The sequence below is a fragment of the Lactuca virosa genome, chromosome 3, assembly GCF_052849685.1.
Source record: "Lactuca virosa cultivar CGN04683 chromosome 3, Lactuca_virosa_CGN04683_v6, whole genome shotgun sequence".
NCBI lineage: Eukaryota > Viridiplantae > Streptophyta > Magnoliopsida > Asterales > Asteraceae > Lactuca > Lactuca virosa.
In genome coordinates this window covers 69,645,083-69,658,013 of record NC_136428.1, presented here as the reverse complement: position 1 = coordinate 69,658,013, position 12,931 = coordinate 69,645,083, and the positions used below count along the sequence as shown (strand labels likewise).

The window sequence follows — 12,931 nt, the reverse complement described above, 5'->3', positions numbered from 1 at the left end:
TCTACTCGACGAGTCTGGGGCATCCAACTCGTCGAGTAGCTCTATAAAATGAATAATTTTATAAATAAATGCATACCAGAAACCATGCATTACATTTTATCTTTCCAATTGAGCCATGCAAGAGATTTTGGTAAGTTTGGTCACATTTTGAGTTAGGGTTGGAGGTTGTGAAAGATTAGGCCATGAAAACAGGATAAAGTTGGAAATTTTATCCACTAAGTCCCTTAGAAGATCCATATATGAGATGTTGAATCTTCGTATAAAAACAAAAATATCAATATTAACTTTGAAATAATAATTCTTATATTAAGTTGATATAAACATTGATTATTTTGGATCTTGTAATAAGGTAGACATCTATTGAAACCATATAATCTCAAGCATTAATGGTCTCTACCCACAGGTTACTCATGAATAAATTTATATATAATATATGGTTTAATATTTTTTTACTATTATTATGATTAATTAATATTTTTAAAATTTATTTTCTTAAGATTATATATTATCATTATAATTATCTGAAATATCAAACAATGTTTTTGTTTTTAAGGTAATAATATAATTTTTGATTGAATGTTATTTTTAACTATTGTTATTGTTATTTATCTTTCAGGTACTTCTTTGGAAACTCTTAATGATTATAAAAAAAAGTTTTAGAAAAGTTTTTAGTTAATTTGGGATTACACTTTAGGTTTTATAATTGAAACTATTATTTAATGATTTATACCTTTTAACTATTTAAAAAAATAGTCTTTTGATTTCCTTTTAAGTTTAATTCAAATTAACCCTTTAAAGTTATATTTAAATTAAAATTTTAAATTGTAACACCTGTGTTCTAGACTGGTTAGCTTAAGGTGTTCAGGGCTAAAGACGGAGTTTCGGGAAAAACTCGATGCCATGGCGTAGAGCAAGGATGCCCACGGCGTGACATCGGGGTGCAAGAACGCGTGTTTTATTGGACCACCACGGCGTGGCCAAGGAAGGCCATGGTGTGGCAGTTGTCTGGCTCAATCCCATGATTCTTTTAGGGTTTGCTTCGTATTTAAACCCCTCTAAGCCATTTCTAAGGTTCATTATCAGCCTCCAACACCCTTTTACCTCAGAGAAATCCTAGCCCTCATTCCCTGGTGATTTGTGGCATTTTGGAGCATTTGTTGGCTTAGAGGAGAAGAGAAGAAGGATAAGAAAGTGCTCTATTGGTGGATCTTGCAATGAAACTACATCATTAACATCTTACATTGCTTTTGGACCTTTGCAAGTGTCAAAGCCTCAAACTTTATGGCTTGGAGTGGTTAGATCTATGATATTGTCCCATGTTCTTCATGTTTTAGCAAGTTTGAAAGGAAGGAACACATAAAGTTGATGACTTTATGACTCTCATGAGTCCTATGAGCAACATATGTTGTAGACTTAGACTTTGGTTGGAGTTCTTGTCATTGCATGAGCTCTTGGGTATTTTTAGCTCATTTTGACCTAAAATGGATTCTAGACATGTATTGTACATGCATGACCATAAAGCTTTCATCTTTATGATAGATCCGGTGTTAGAATTTCTTCTGGAGTGGTTGGGTTATGGACTTTTCAGATTAAGGGTTTAATGGTTAAGACATTATGGTATTTGGCTTTATTTGGACCTAGGATTGGAGATCTTGATCTCTTTAGGTGTCCTAATGGATAAAGTTGGAAACCTTATCCATTTAGACCATAGATTGGGTCATATCTAAGCTTTGGAACTCTTGGAATAGAAGTAAACGGTTTAATCCATTAAGTTGTTGGAGACCTAACGCTCACGATGTGGCCATAGGTCGCCACGGTGTCGGTGAGGCAACTGAGAAATGCCTGTCTTTTCAATTTTATGAGGGCCACGACATGGTCATGGATGATGCAACATTGAGCTGGGTTTTAGTCGGCTTTGTGAATCAGGTGAGTCTCCTCACTGTACTTGTGGGTTGAAAGTACTAATGTCGGGCCACCAGATTATGATATGTAGGAAGACCAGGTGGTGACCCCTAGCAAATGCATGAAAGACCTGGAGGTGGCTCCCGGTAAGTTGTATGCTAGACCAGGGTTTGGACCCTGGCATTTATATGTAGAATGCTAGTTGTCTTTGTGATACTTGCATGGAAGACCAGGAAGTGGCTCTTGGCACTTGTTTGTAAGACCTGGGTTTTGGCCCCCAACTTAACAAGGAAAGACCATGATAGGGCTCATTGCATAATGGTGATTGTAAGACTATGGTTGGCATATAACATTCTCTATTATATGTATGGTATGTGGTATTTTTGGGAATTCACTAATCTTTGTGCTTACGGTTTTATGTTTATGGTTTCAGGTCCTTCCAAGTTCTAAAAGGAAGGGCCCGGCGTGACTGCACGACATCCCCTAGAGTTTCCGCATTGGCTACTTATGATTTTTACTCCAGTGTTTAAATGATGTAATCGCTTTGTTTGGTTTTGGAACAACTCATTTGTATGGTTTATTGGTTTAAAAATGAAAATTTTACTCTGAATTTTTGGGACGTTACATAAATGACTTATACCAATTATTCAAAAGCTATGACATTAAAATGATAATGGTTCACATACAACTATATGTACAAACTAATAAGTTAAGTATAATCTACTCTATTAAATAAAGATCTTTTGCCATATGTCATACTTTCATTCATTTTGTCACATGTCATTTTATGGTTATTTTAAATTAATTTTTGTCTACATGTAATTTTATGTTTTTTTTATTTTATTAAACTAGATTATGACCCGCGTAAAATGCGGGGAAACATATAAAAATGTACATATAAAGGTTTTAAAAAGTTGGCACTATAAAAAAAGATAAAGTAACAGAAAGAGACTAGCATTATTGGTAACATTGAAATGTCTGAAAAAAAAAAACAATGAAACACATGAATATCTATAATCGTTAAAGGACCTCTTTGTAGACATAACTTTTTGTTTTATTAGTTGGATGACCTTCCTCGTCATATATGAGTACCTTCAATCCTTTTTCACTTGTGACGCGAGAAACAAAAAACATATAACTGACAATGAGTGAAGACATGTCTACGCAAGTATAATCCAACATTTGATAACTATTGTCATTTACTTTTGTTAATGGCCATAACAAAATAAACAACTATGGGGAATTGGTTTCGCTGAAAACATAATGAGATTCTTTTATTAGACGGAGTTAACTTTATGCAAGGTATATAAGTAGTCTCGTTGAAGAATCTAACATATATGATTCAGGTTTCAATGACGTGTCTTCCAAGTTTAACAATCTGTAATCTAATACCATTGCATAGTCCTTTGGTTTGGTCGATATTATGAAGTAACATGACTGGAACACCTATTTTTAGTGTAAGTTTATGGTTGGAAATTCTACATGTCTTAAAACCATTCAACACTACTGAAGAGTAGATTGCTTCCTCAAAAAAAAATTGGTACCTCTGTCTCACGTAAAGAATTTGAACTCATATATGTTTTCCCTTCATCTTTCATCAATCCTAAAATCTTTTCAAAGGATGGATAAATGGTGGATACAATTGAATGAATATGGTCACCTGTAGAGTGAACGGCAACGTCTTCTGGAAATTCAACTTCAGCTTCACCATCATTAGAACCACCAGTATTACCTTCACTAATTTTAAGAATCCACTCATTAAATGTTTTTGTCTCATCCAAATCATTAGTTAGACAACCAAACTAAAACCTCATGTTTACGGTTAAACGTAAAACTGTACATTCACGCCATATTTTGGATGAATATGATGCCTGCACAATATCTGAATGATTACCTCTTTGTATTGCTGGAAGAATTTGTCTAAAGTCACCTCCAAATAAAATGGTCTTGCCTCCAAATGATTGTGGAAGATAAATAATTATAGAATAATAATATCCTCTTTGTCGACCATATTTGATATATAGACTTCACTATCATTGAACTGCTCGTCAGAGTTCTCTAATATTTTTGTATTGGCATGTGATATCCCTCTAGACAATGCCACATAAAGTTGGCCAGATGAGAAACCGATTATGGGAGATAAATACCTACATTTGGAATTGTTTGTCCATAAGCTTTATTGATTGTCATTGTAAAACATAAGCAAATTAGAAATTGTTTTCTTATTAGCTTGAATGGGAACATGTGATCTTCATGCGGGCATAGAGGAATCATTGGACCAAATCTCAAGAATAGTTTATTTCGATTATTAGTGATGCAACGATACCAAATAGTTTCTTTCGATGATTAGTTTCACACATTTATTTATAGGTTTAAGGTTTAGAGGGAGGGTGTGTTGCAATAAATATTAGCAAATTGGTTAAAAAAAATGAAACTTATTTATGAATGCAAATTTGTATATGTTCTTAGCGGGAACATGCTATACTTTAAAGAACACGGAATATATTGCTCTTGTATCATCTCCAATTCATATATAAGTATACATTAATCCTAAACAAAATAAATAGTTATTTTGTCAAAATATCTGTTTAAAATCTAAAATAATATGTGAAGTTTATTTTAAAACAGGTTGATGCTTGTACTCTTTTTCATAATATGATTTTCATATATGAAAAACATAAACCATGATTACTTTTATAATTTGACAAATTAAAACATGATTACTTTTATATATTTAGACAAAATTTTCGTATAACAAAAATTAATCGTTTAAAGATCATAATGAAATAGAGAATCGATTAATTGGTTGTTATACTATTTTTATTTTTATAAGGTGGTAACCTCGTTATGTCTTATTTAAAAACTTATATTATAATATAACTTATATATATATATATATATATATATATATATATATATATATATATATATGATAAATACAAAATTAATTAATATATTGTTATCATTCTACTTTTATTCCACAAATAAATAAGTACGATTATAATGTAAATTATGTTAAAATAAGCTAAGTAAGTAATCAGATTTACATAATAATTATATAAATTTTAGAATTAAGACAACTAATAAAACAAAAAGATTATGGTTTAACTTTTGCATTATTAAAGTAATAGTATATAAAAAGGAATAGTTTTGGTTTTTAAATGATTTTACAGAATGATTATTTAAAATCAGTCATTCAAACCTTATTATTTTAAAACAGAAACACTACTGTTAAATTAGCTATTAGATATTTCACAAAGAAAAGACAACACTCTCCTATTTGTAGGTATTATAGGTATTTATCCTTTGTACAGGTTAAAGTAGTAAAATCAACAGGGGAACCTAACAATTTACGATATACCTAAATAATCAAATGCATAGCAACTCGATAACAATAATTGAACATGTTCAAGGTTTAATGTTGGAAGTTTGATGTACAATTTGGGAATTGATTCAAGAGTTACTACAGTTCAAAGTTCATTGTCTGTTTTGGAGGATTACTCAAAGTACATTGCTAATCTCAGTGGGGGTCACTAATATGGTTGATTGTCTGATCTTGGTTGATGTGATGTGTTCTTCTCAATCATGAAATCAATGTGGATAGTCCGCAGACCATGTGTTGGCTAACACCTAAGTGAAGCATTTTGACACATTTAGAACAACATAAATCAATTACCTTGCATGTGAGAGTTGGGTAGGGCCAATCAACTGTTACAGGAAGACCTTATTACAGTAAATTAAAAACATTAGGTTCTATATACAACATTGTTTTGTATATTGATCACATTCCTTCTGGTAAAAAAATCCTTCAAAGGTTTCCTAGTAATGATCATTAGAAAGTACAAAACATGTCAAATAACTTTTTAGATTTATTACATCTCGAAGTTGTTTCATATGTTATTTTGAGAACATCTAAATGGCGTGTAGCTACTAAAATGAATAAAGATTTTAAATAAATTGGGTTAGTCAAAACTGAGTTTTTCTTTTTCTTGTTTGGGTTGTCATATCAGGATTTTATCATTTTCCAAAATGATTTCTCCACATATGTTCATCAAGGTAGGCATTCAAGGAATCTACCTGCAGTTAAAGAATTCCAAAAAAAAAAAGTTTATTTTAAAAGTACGATGTTATTAATGAATTTTTTTACAAAGTTCAACGCTATTAATGAAATTTGCTTCCAAAACACTGTCCTACAAATAAGCTTCAATGTAGGAAAAAATGAAACATCTCAATATCATCTAAAAATAATCCAATATAATATATCTTTTTAAGTACAATGCCATTAATGAACTTTTTTATTTGCAAATTTCAATACTAAAAACAAATTTTCCTTAGAAAATTGTCATATTAATGACCTACTAATTAACATTTAAATTTATATATTACATAAATGGTTCACTTGTGAACAAAAGTATATAAATGATCCATATTTGAAATGTTTTTTTTTTACATAAATGGTATATATGTGAAAGAAAATGAAATGTACTTTCCATTAACAAAATGTTTTAAAAAATCCTATTAATGAGCTCTAATGTACAAAAAAAAACTTTTCTAGATTAGCCAAAAAGAATACGAAAAAGTCATTTTTTGAAACTACGATGCTATTGATGAACTTTTTTGCAAAGTTTAATGCTATTAATGAATTTTTTTCTAAAAAACAATCCTTTAAATGAGCTTCAATATACAAAAAATGTAACTTTCCATATAAACTAAAAATAATCCAAAAAAGTTATTTTTTAAGAGTATGATGCTATATATAAACTTTTTTTTTGAAGTTTAATACTAAAAACAATTTTTTTCCATAAAAGGTCCTAATATAAGGTTAAAAGAACATATTCTAAAATACTTATCGATCTACTTGAGCAAGAATTAAACGTTTCCCAATAAGGCATATAAATCATCCTCCTTTTGTAATGAATTTCAAAGCCCCACAATGTGAAATCCTCTAAGTAGCAGCATTCCAGAACTTAAACCATATTGGATAATCAAAATGAAGAGAAGCTGCAATAAAAAATAATCATTGTCACAATCTTATACAAGTATTAGAGATTATTGGGGTGTTAGATAGTGTATTAACTTGCAATTAAATATAATTTTCAAAGAAAACTTAGTATGAAAAACTAACCAAGGTGATCAACAACCAAATGAGGCATTATAACTAAAACATAACCAAAGAAATATTAGTGATGAAAAGGGAAACTTTAAGGAGAAAACATACAAATTTAAACCATGAAAGATAACAAAATCCACAAGTATATATTTAAAGTAATTTAAACCGGTATATTTATAAAGTAATTTAAAAAAAGTAATTTAAACCAGGCCGTAGGTTTATTGTTCCCTTAAGCATTTCATCGTACACGTAGTAGACAGATAGACCAAACAAAATTTCCAAGTATCCAAATCAAGGTCTCAAATCCTAACACATCCAAACAAACGAAAAAAAAAATCAGATTTTGTGATTTTAACAACCAAAAGCGAAGGACATGGCATACCTTGTGTATGAGTCCATCGTTTATAAATGGATTGCTCAACTTATTGAACACTTCGTCAAAAGTATGAAGAAAATGGGGAATGCCATAGAAAGGTTCGATTCAAATTTCGAAATAACACAACTGCGACAATTAATTTTCAAACCACAAAATTTGATACCCTCATAGCATAAAAATTAAAATATATTTTACTTACATTCACAAGAACCCAAATGAATTCGACCATTTCTATTGTTCGTTAACTCCAATTTCGACCTACAAGAAATCCAAAAAAATCAAGCAACTTGAGTAACAATCATTTTCATGTTGTCGAAACTTTAGTACAACTATCGATGAAGAGTACAAATAGCAGTTATCAGGAAATAAGCATATATGAGATAACTAAGAAGTTGTCAAGTGGAATTTGAGTTACTTGCTTTCTTACCTTTCCCTGATGTGATTAAAATTCCAGTCGTTCCACTAAAAATCTAAATTGTTAAGTAAAAATCAAAACAACCTGCTTTATGTGTATTTTTGAGAGAATGGAGAATGGAGATGATCAATAGCCTAATAAAAGAAATCATCAATGGTTTATGGAGATTTACAAAGCGGAAGCATATCTATCGGTTTTAAATATGGATAAATCCCTGATTTCGCGCATACTTAATGGAATTTAAATTTCGTTTCTGATTTTTTAGAATAATTTATGGTTACATAAAAGATTGATTGGGATTAACGAATTGAAAACGGTCTTTGACTCTTACAATTCCAGACACCTTAAAATCTTAAATTTAGATCAAATAAAATATTATGACATATTGAATAAGCATAATCAAAAGGTGGTAGTTATGTTGTAGACATAGAAGGTAATAAACAATAAATAAACAATTTATATTAAAAGGACCATTATACCCTTGCATCTTTCATAAGGAACCAAAAGTCAAAAATATATGTTTGTACTCTTTAATAAAGTGTAGAGTGTAATATTTAAAGAGTTACCAAAAATTATTAGACTTACCTTCTAGTTTAAAAATTCCTAAATTAAAGACCCATTAAGTTTCTTTGTTTATTTATGTAAATTATTTGTTTAAATTTAAAAGAAAAAATACTTTAATTTTAATAATTCAATATCTTTTTTATTTTCTTATAAATTCAAACATCTCAAATATTTAGATCTTTATATTTAATTTTTCTTTTTTAAATCCATGTACCCTAGGGGTGGCAAATCGTGTTATCGTTTCGTGTTTCTGTCTGACATGACACGACACGACAATGTTTTATGTAACACGAACACGACACGACACAATGTCGTGTTTTTTTTAACTAACATGAAAACGAACGAATTAAAAAACGACAAACACGACATGACACGAAAAATATAACATATACTAAATACTACTTTATTTAATGAATACTTTATCAAATATAACACGACAAACACGAAAAACACGATAAAGAACTGCTAAATCGTGTCAATTTCGTGTCAAATTTTGAACACGAACACGACACGACACGGCATCGTGTTTTTTACAGTTAACACGAACACGATACGAACACGAATTCAAATTTCAGTTTCGTCCCAATTTCGTTTCGTGTTGTGTATTTTTGTCGTGTCGTATCATAAATTGTCACCCATAATGTACCTCATATAATACATGGGTCTCGCAACTACTATGTTAAAAGATAAAAACATAATTTTATAAGTACAAATAAAAGATGTGTAGGTACAAAATATATAAGTAAAACATAATTTTTTTAAACGGCAAATCAAACCTATTTCTAAACTACGCCTTAAATCCACCTATGTCCACGACGAGACTTGAACCCTCAACCTTAAAGAGGGAGGGCAACACCGGATACCGCTGGCCTACAAACCCTTTAGTATTGAAAAGTCGTTTTTAAAGAATGTTAATAATTTAAAGAATGTGAAAAGTCGTTTTAGTTTCAAATAACAAATAATATATAGTATTGAGAACATAAATACAATCTTTAATAACATAAAAACACGAAATATATATTATACCTTTTTTATTTAAAGAATGCGTTAAAAAATTAAAAAGCACTAAACACATCGAATACTCTTAAATCATACAAAAAACTAGTATTTTTTTTCAAGAATATATAGAAATCAACATACGTTGAGAAATCTATAACTTTTTTTTTTGAAACGGTAAATCAAACATACTTCTAAACTACGCCTTAAATTCACCTATGTCCACGACGGGACTTGAACCCTCAACCTCAAAGAAGGAGGGCAACACCGGATACCGCTGGGCTACAAGCCCTTTGGTGTTCTTCAACTTATTATACTTGAATCACAAACTCTTTAAAATACATAAATGTTTTTTTTATGTAACTTCCTAAATTTTTTTATATAAATATTAATTATCAATGAAAACACTAATAATTTCATTTATTAAAAATATTAAATATAATTATAACCATTTGTAAAAGAAACATCCATTATTTCATCTCAATAAAACTTTCAACGAATATCACTACTACTAAAAATATTTCTACAATTTTCAAAAAAATTTATCATAATTTATTCAAAAACGTTTGAGAATATGTTGATATTTAAGTTTTTCCAGACAAAAATATAATGGACTGTTTGTGAGTGCTATAACAGTGGACTTGCCTTAAACAATTGGGCCATTTTGTTGGGCTAATGCTTCCAGTAGTTCGTCGGAAACAGTTTTCTTCCGTCACCATGGCTTCATGTAGCACAGTAGCAGTAGCAGCCATCTCGATTCCGTTCATTCGACTAGTAGATTCCTTCTTCAGATGGCAGGTGGTAGTAAGTTTGGATTATTGTTAGCAGGAGCGGTGGCGGTCGGAGCAGCTGCGGCAGTGTTGAAGATCAAAGGACCATCGGTATGGGACAAAGACGCAGTCGTCGAACTCTTCAGACACATGTCCGATCGATTGGGTAATTGGGCGATTCCAGTTTATGTCGGGATCCACACCATCTCCCTCTCTCTATGTCTTCCCTACGCTGTCTTCTTCGAAGCTGGTGCTTCTCTCCTCTTCGGATTCTTTCCAGCCTTGCTCTGTGTCTTCTCCGCCAAAGTTATGGGCGCTTCCCTCTCCTTCTGGATCGGAAGGTATCATTTCTGCATTTCTCAAGAATTTAAGTGCTGCTGTTTATTATTCTCAGTAATTACAAGTAGTTGTGTTACTTCAGATTAATTTCTTATAAACATGAGTTCCAGTTTGTAGCCCTAGGTTTCATTCCACCAGCAAGAACTGCATGTATAATATATGTGGCATTTGAGTTTTGATTCAACATGATGGAAGTTCAAATCCTCAATTCAGATTAGTTTATTTTAAACATGAATTCCAGATTGTAGCCCTAGGGTTTTGCTGCTTTTTCACCTTAAATTGGCATATAAGGTTTTATTTCACCAGCAATTACTGCATATATATGTGATGTTTGAATTTTGATTCAACATGATAGAAGTTCAAACCCTCAATTCACATTGACAAAGCACAGAGTACTTGTTCAAACTACTCAAACAGAAAATTACTAATATGAACTTACAACTGTACTAAAGGGATTGAACCAAATGCCTACTTGATATAGAATAGAAACACAAGAAAGACAACACATCATAGATCAAAACAAATTACAAAGAATGAATTAGGAAAATGTCCCTTCAAAGAACCACTTAAACCAGAAGAATCTAAACAAAACAAGTTTTACAACTGTAAGAAATTTAGAAGATGTACGCAGCTGTTGCACTGTTTTATGAATTTCCTTCTATGGCATTTTACATGAAGATGACTCATGTTTCTTTAAAGCCTGTATCTTACTCTTAAGATGTTGCCAAACACAAACATATTTAATGCAAACCATGGATCCACATTATATGATTTTCTAAAATTGGAAAATGCCTCATTGAATGATCGAGTCTCTTTCATTCTTTTTCGGTTTTGAAATGAACTTTATCGGTATATCAGTTGAGTCTGATAAGTATTTATACCTATTTGAAAATCATCCAATGTAGTTTTCTTAAAAAAAAAAAAAAAAAAAAAAAAAAAAAAAAAAAAAGACTGGAAAGGGCTGAAACAGGCATCCATTCATTTGCACATGATGTCCACTAATTACATTTAAAATATATCAGATTATGAAATCTACTACTAATGCTGACTCAAAGCTCCTTTTTTGTGGTGTTACATTTGTTATCAGATATCTGGTCCATACATTCCCATCTTTGACCCTATTCTTTTTAAACTTTTTTTGCCTTTTTGGTTGTGGTTGATGTAAGGAATTAAGATGGACATTGTTTTCTTCATGATTTGATATTTAAACTTGTTTTTGTCTTGAAATATATGCCACTTTATTTATGTCTGTCTGTTTTAAGTATCTTTCACTAAGTAACCTTGGAAACACTCTCACATGTCTTAACTCTTAACCCCCTTGGACATTGATTGATATCTAAAGGTGGGATTCTTTCCATCTTTTGTCATTTCAAAATAATTGTATCAAAACTCCATTTCATTTGTTTACCAAAAGTCCAAAACACAAGTAATTATAGTAAAGAATATAGTTTACATTTGATTTCATTAATCTATGACAAAAAATGGTATGGTAGGCGAATCTTTTACATATAGATATCATTATAACAGGTTGTACTGAATTTGTTGTGTATTGGACTGATTGTAACTTTTTGTCACACATAAAAAAGCGGGACATGTCTCATATGTGTAAAAGACGTAAATGCCCTTTTTGTATTGATTTTGCAGGATTCTTTTTAGGCGCTCTAGTTCGGCAGTAGCGTGGGCCCATGGAAACAAATATTTTCATGTGCTGTTAAGGGGAGTGGAACGTGATGGTTGGAAGTTTGTTCTACTTGCCCGATTTTCCCCCATTCCATCATATGTCATTAATTACGCATTAGCCGCCACAAATGTCCAATTTTTAAGGGATTTTCTAGCGCCAACTGTCCTAGGGTGCCTACCCATGATCTTACAAAACACATCCATCGGTAGCCTTGCTGGCGCAGCCGTGGCGTCCACCTCAGCATCTCAATCTGACAAGTCAAAGATCTGGTCATACGTGTTCCCAATGCTTGGTATTTCATCTAGCATTCTCATCTCCTTAAGAATCAAAAAGTACTCTTCAAGTATATCACTTGATGTCAAACCTGAGGAGAAGACAAGATGACAAACCAGATGTTAAGCGAGTGTGGGGGAGGGGGATATGTGAACTTTTTATTAACAGACGCTAATCTTGTATGTTATTGGAAAGAATTAAGTAATTAATGGTATTTAGTTTTTTTTATTATTGGAAAGAATTAAGTAATTAATGGTATTTAGTTTTTTTTATTATTATAATTGAGAGTGAATTTAGGGAAATTTTAATGAAAAAGTAAAGAGGTGAGTGGGTGGGTGTCGGTAAGCGCAGCAGAAGAAGTTAAAAAACTGGGATTTGATTGGTGATACCCAGACAGACACAGAAAAGGCAAAATCATGTTACCTAGGTCGGGGTGCATGAATCTTGAAATAAAACAATACTTTCTTTTCTTACCTATTTCTTGGCGGGAAACCCACTTATATAT

General features: G+C 31.4%; 1 protein-coding gene across 1 annotated transcript; it reads left to right on the top strand.

The window, feature by feature from the left end:
- Positions 1-10,066: 10,066 nt before the first annotated feature.
- LOC145165911 (SNARE associated Golgi protein family) lies at positions 10,067-12,657 on the top strand. The gene is made up of 2 exons (XM_079084829.1): positions 10,067-10,474; positions 12,117-12,657. The coding sequence occupies exons 1-2, from the start codon at positions 10,155-10,157 to the stop codon at positions 12,535-12,537; spliced, it is 741 nt and encodes a 246-aa protein (XP_078940955.1). The 5' UTR covers positions 10,067-10,154; the 3' UTR covers positions 12,538-12,657.
- The last annotated feature ends 274 nt before the right edge of the window (positions 12,658-12,931 follow it).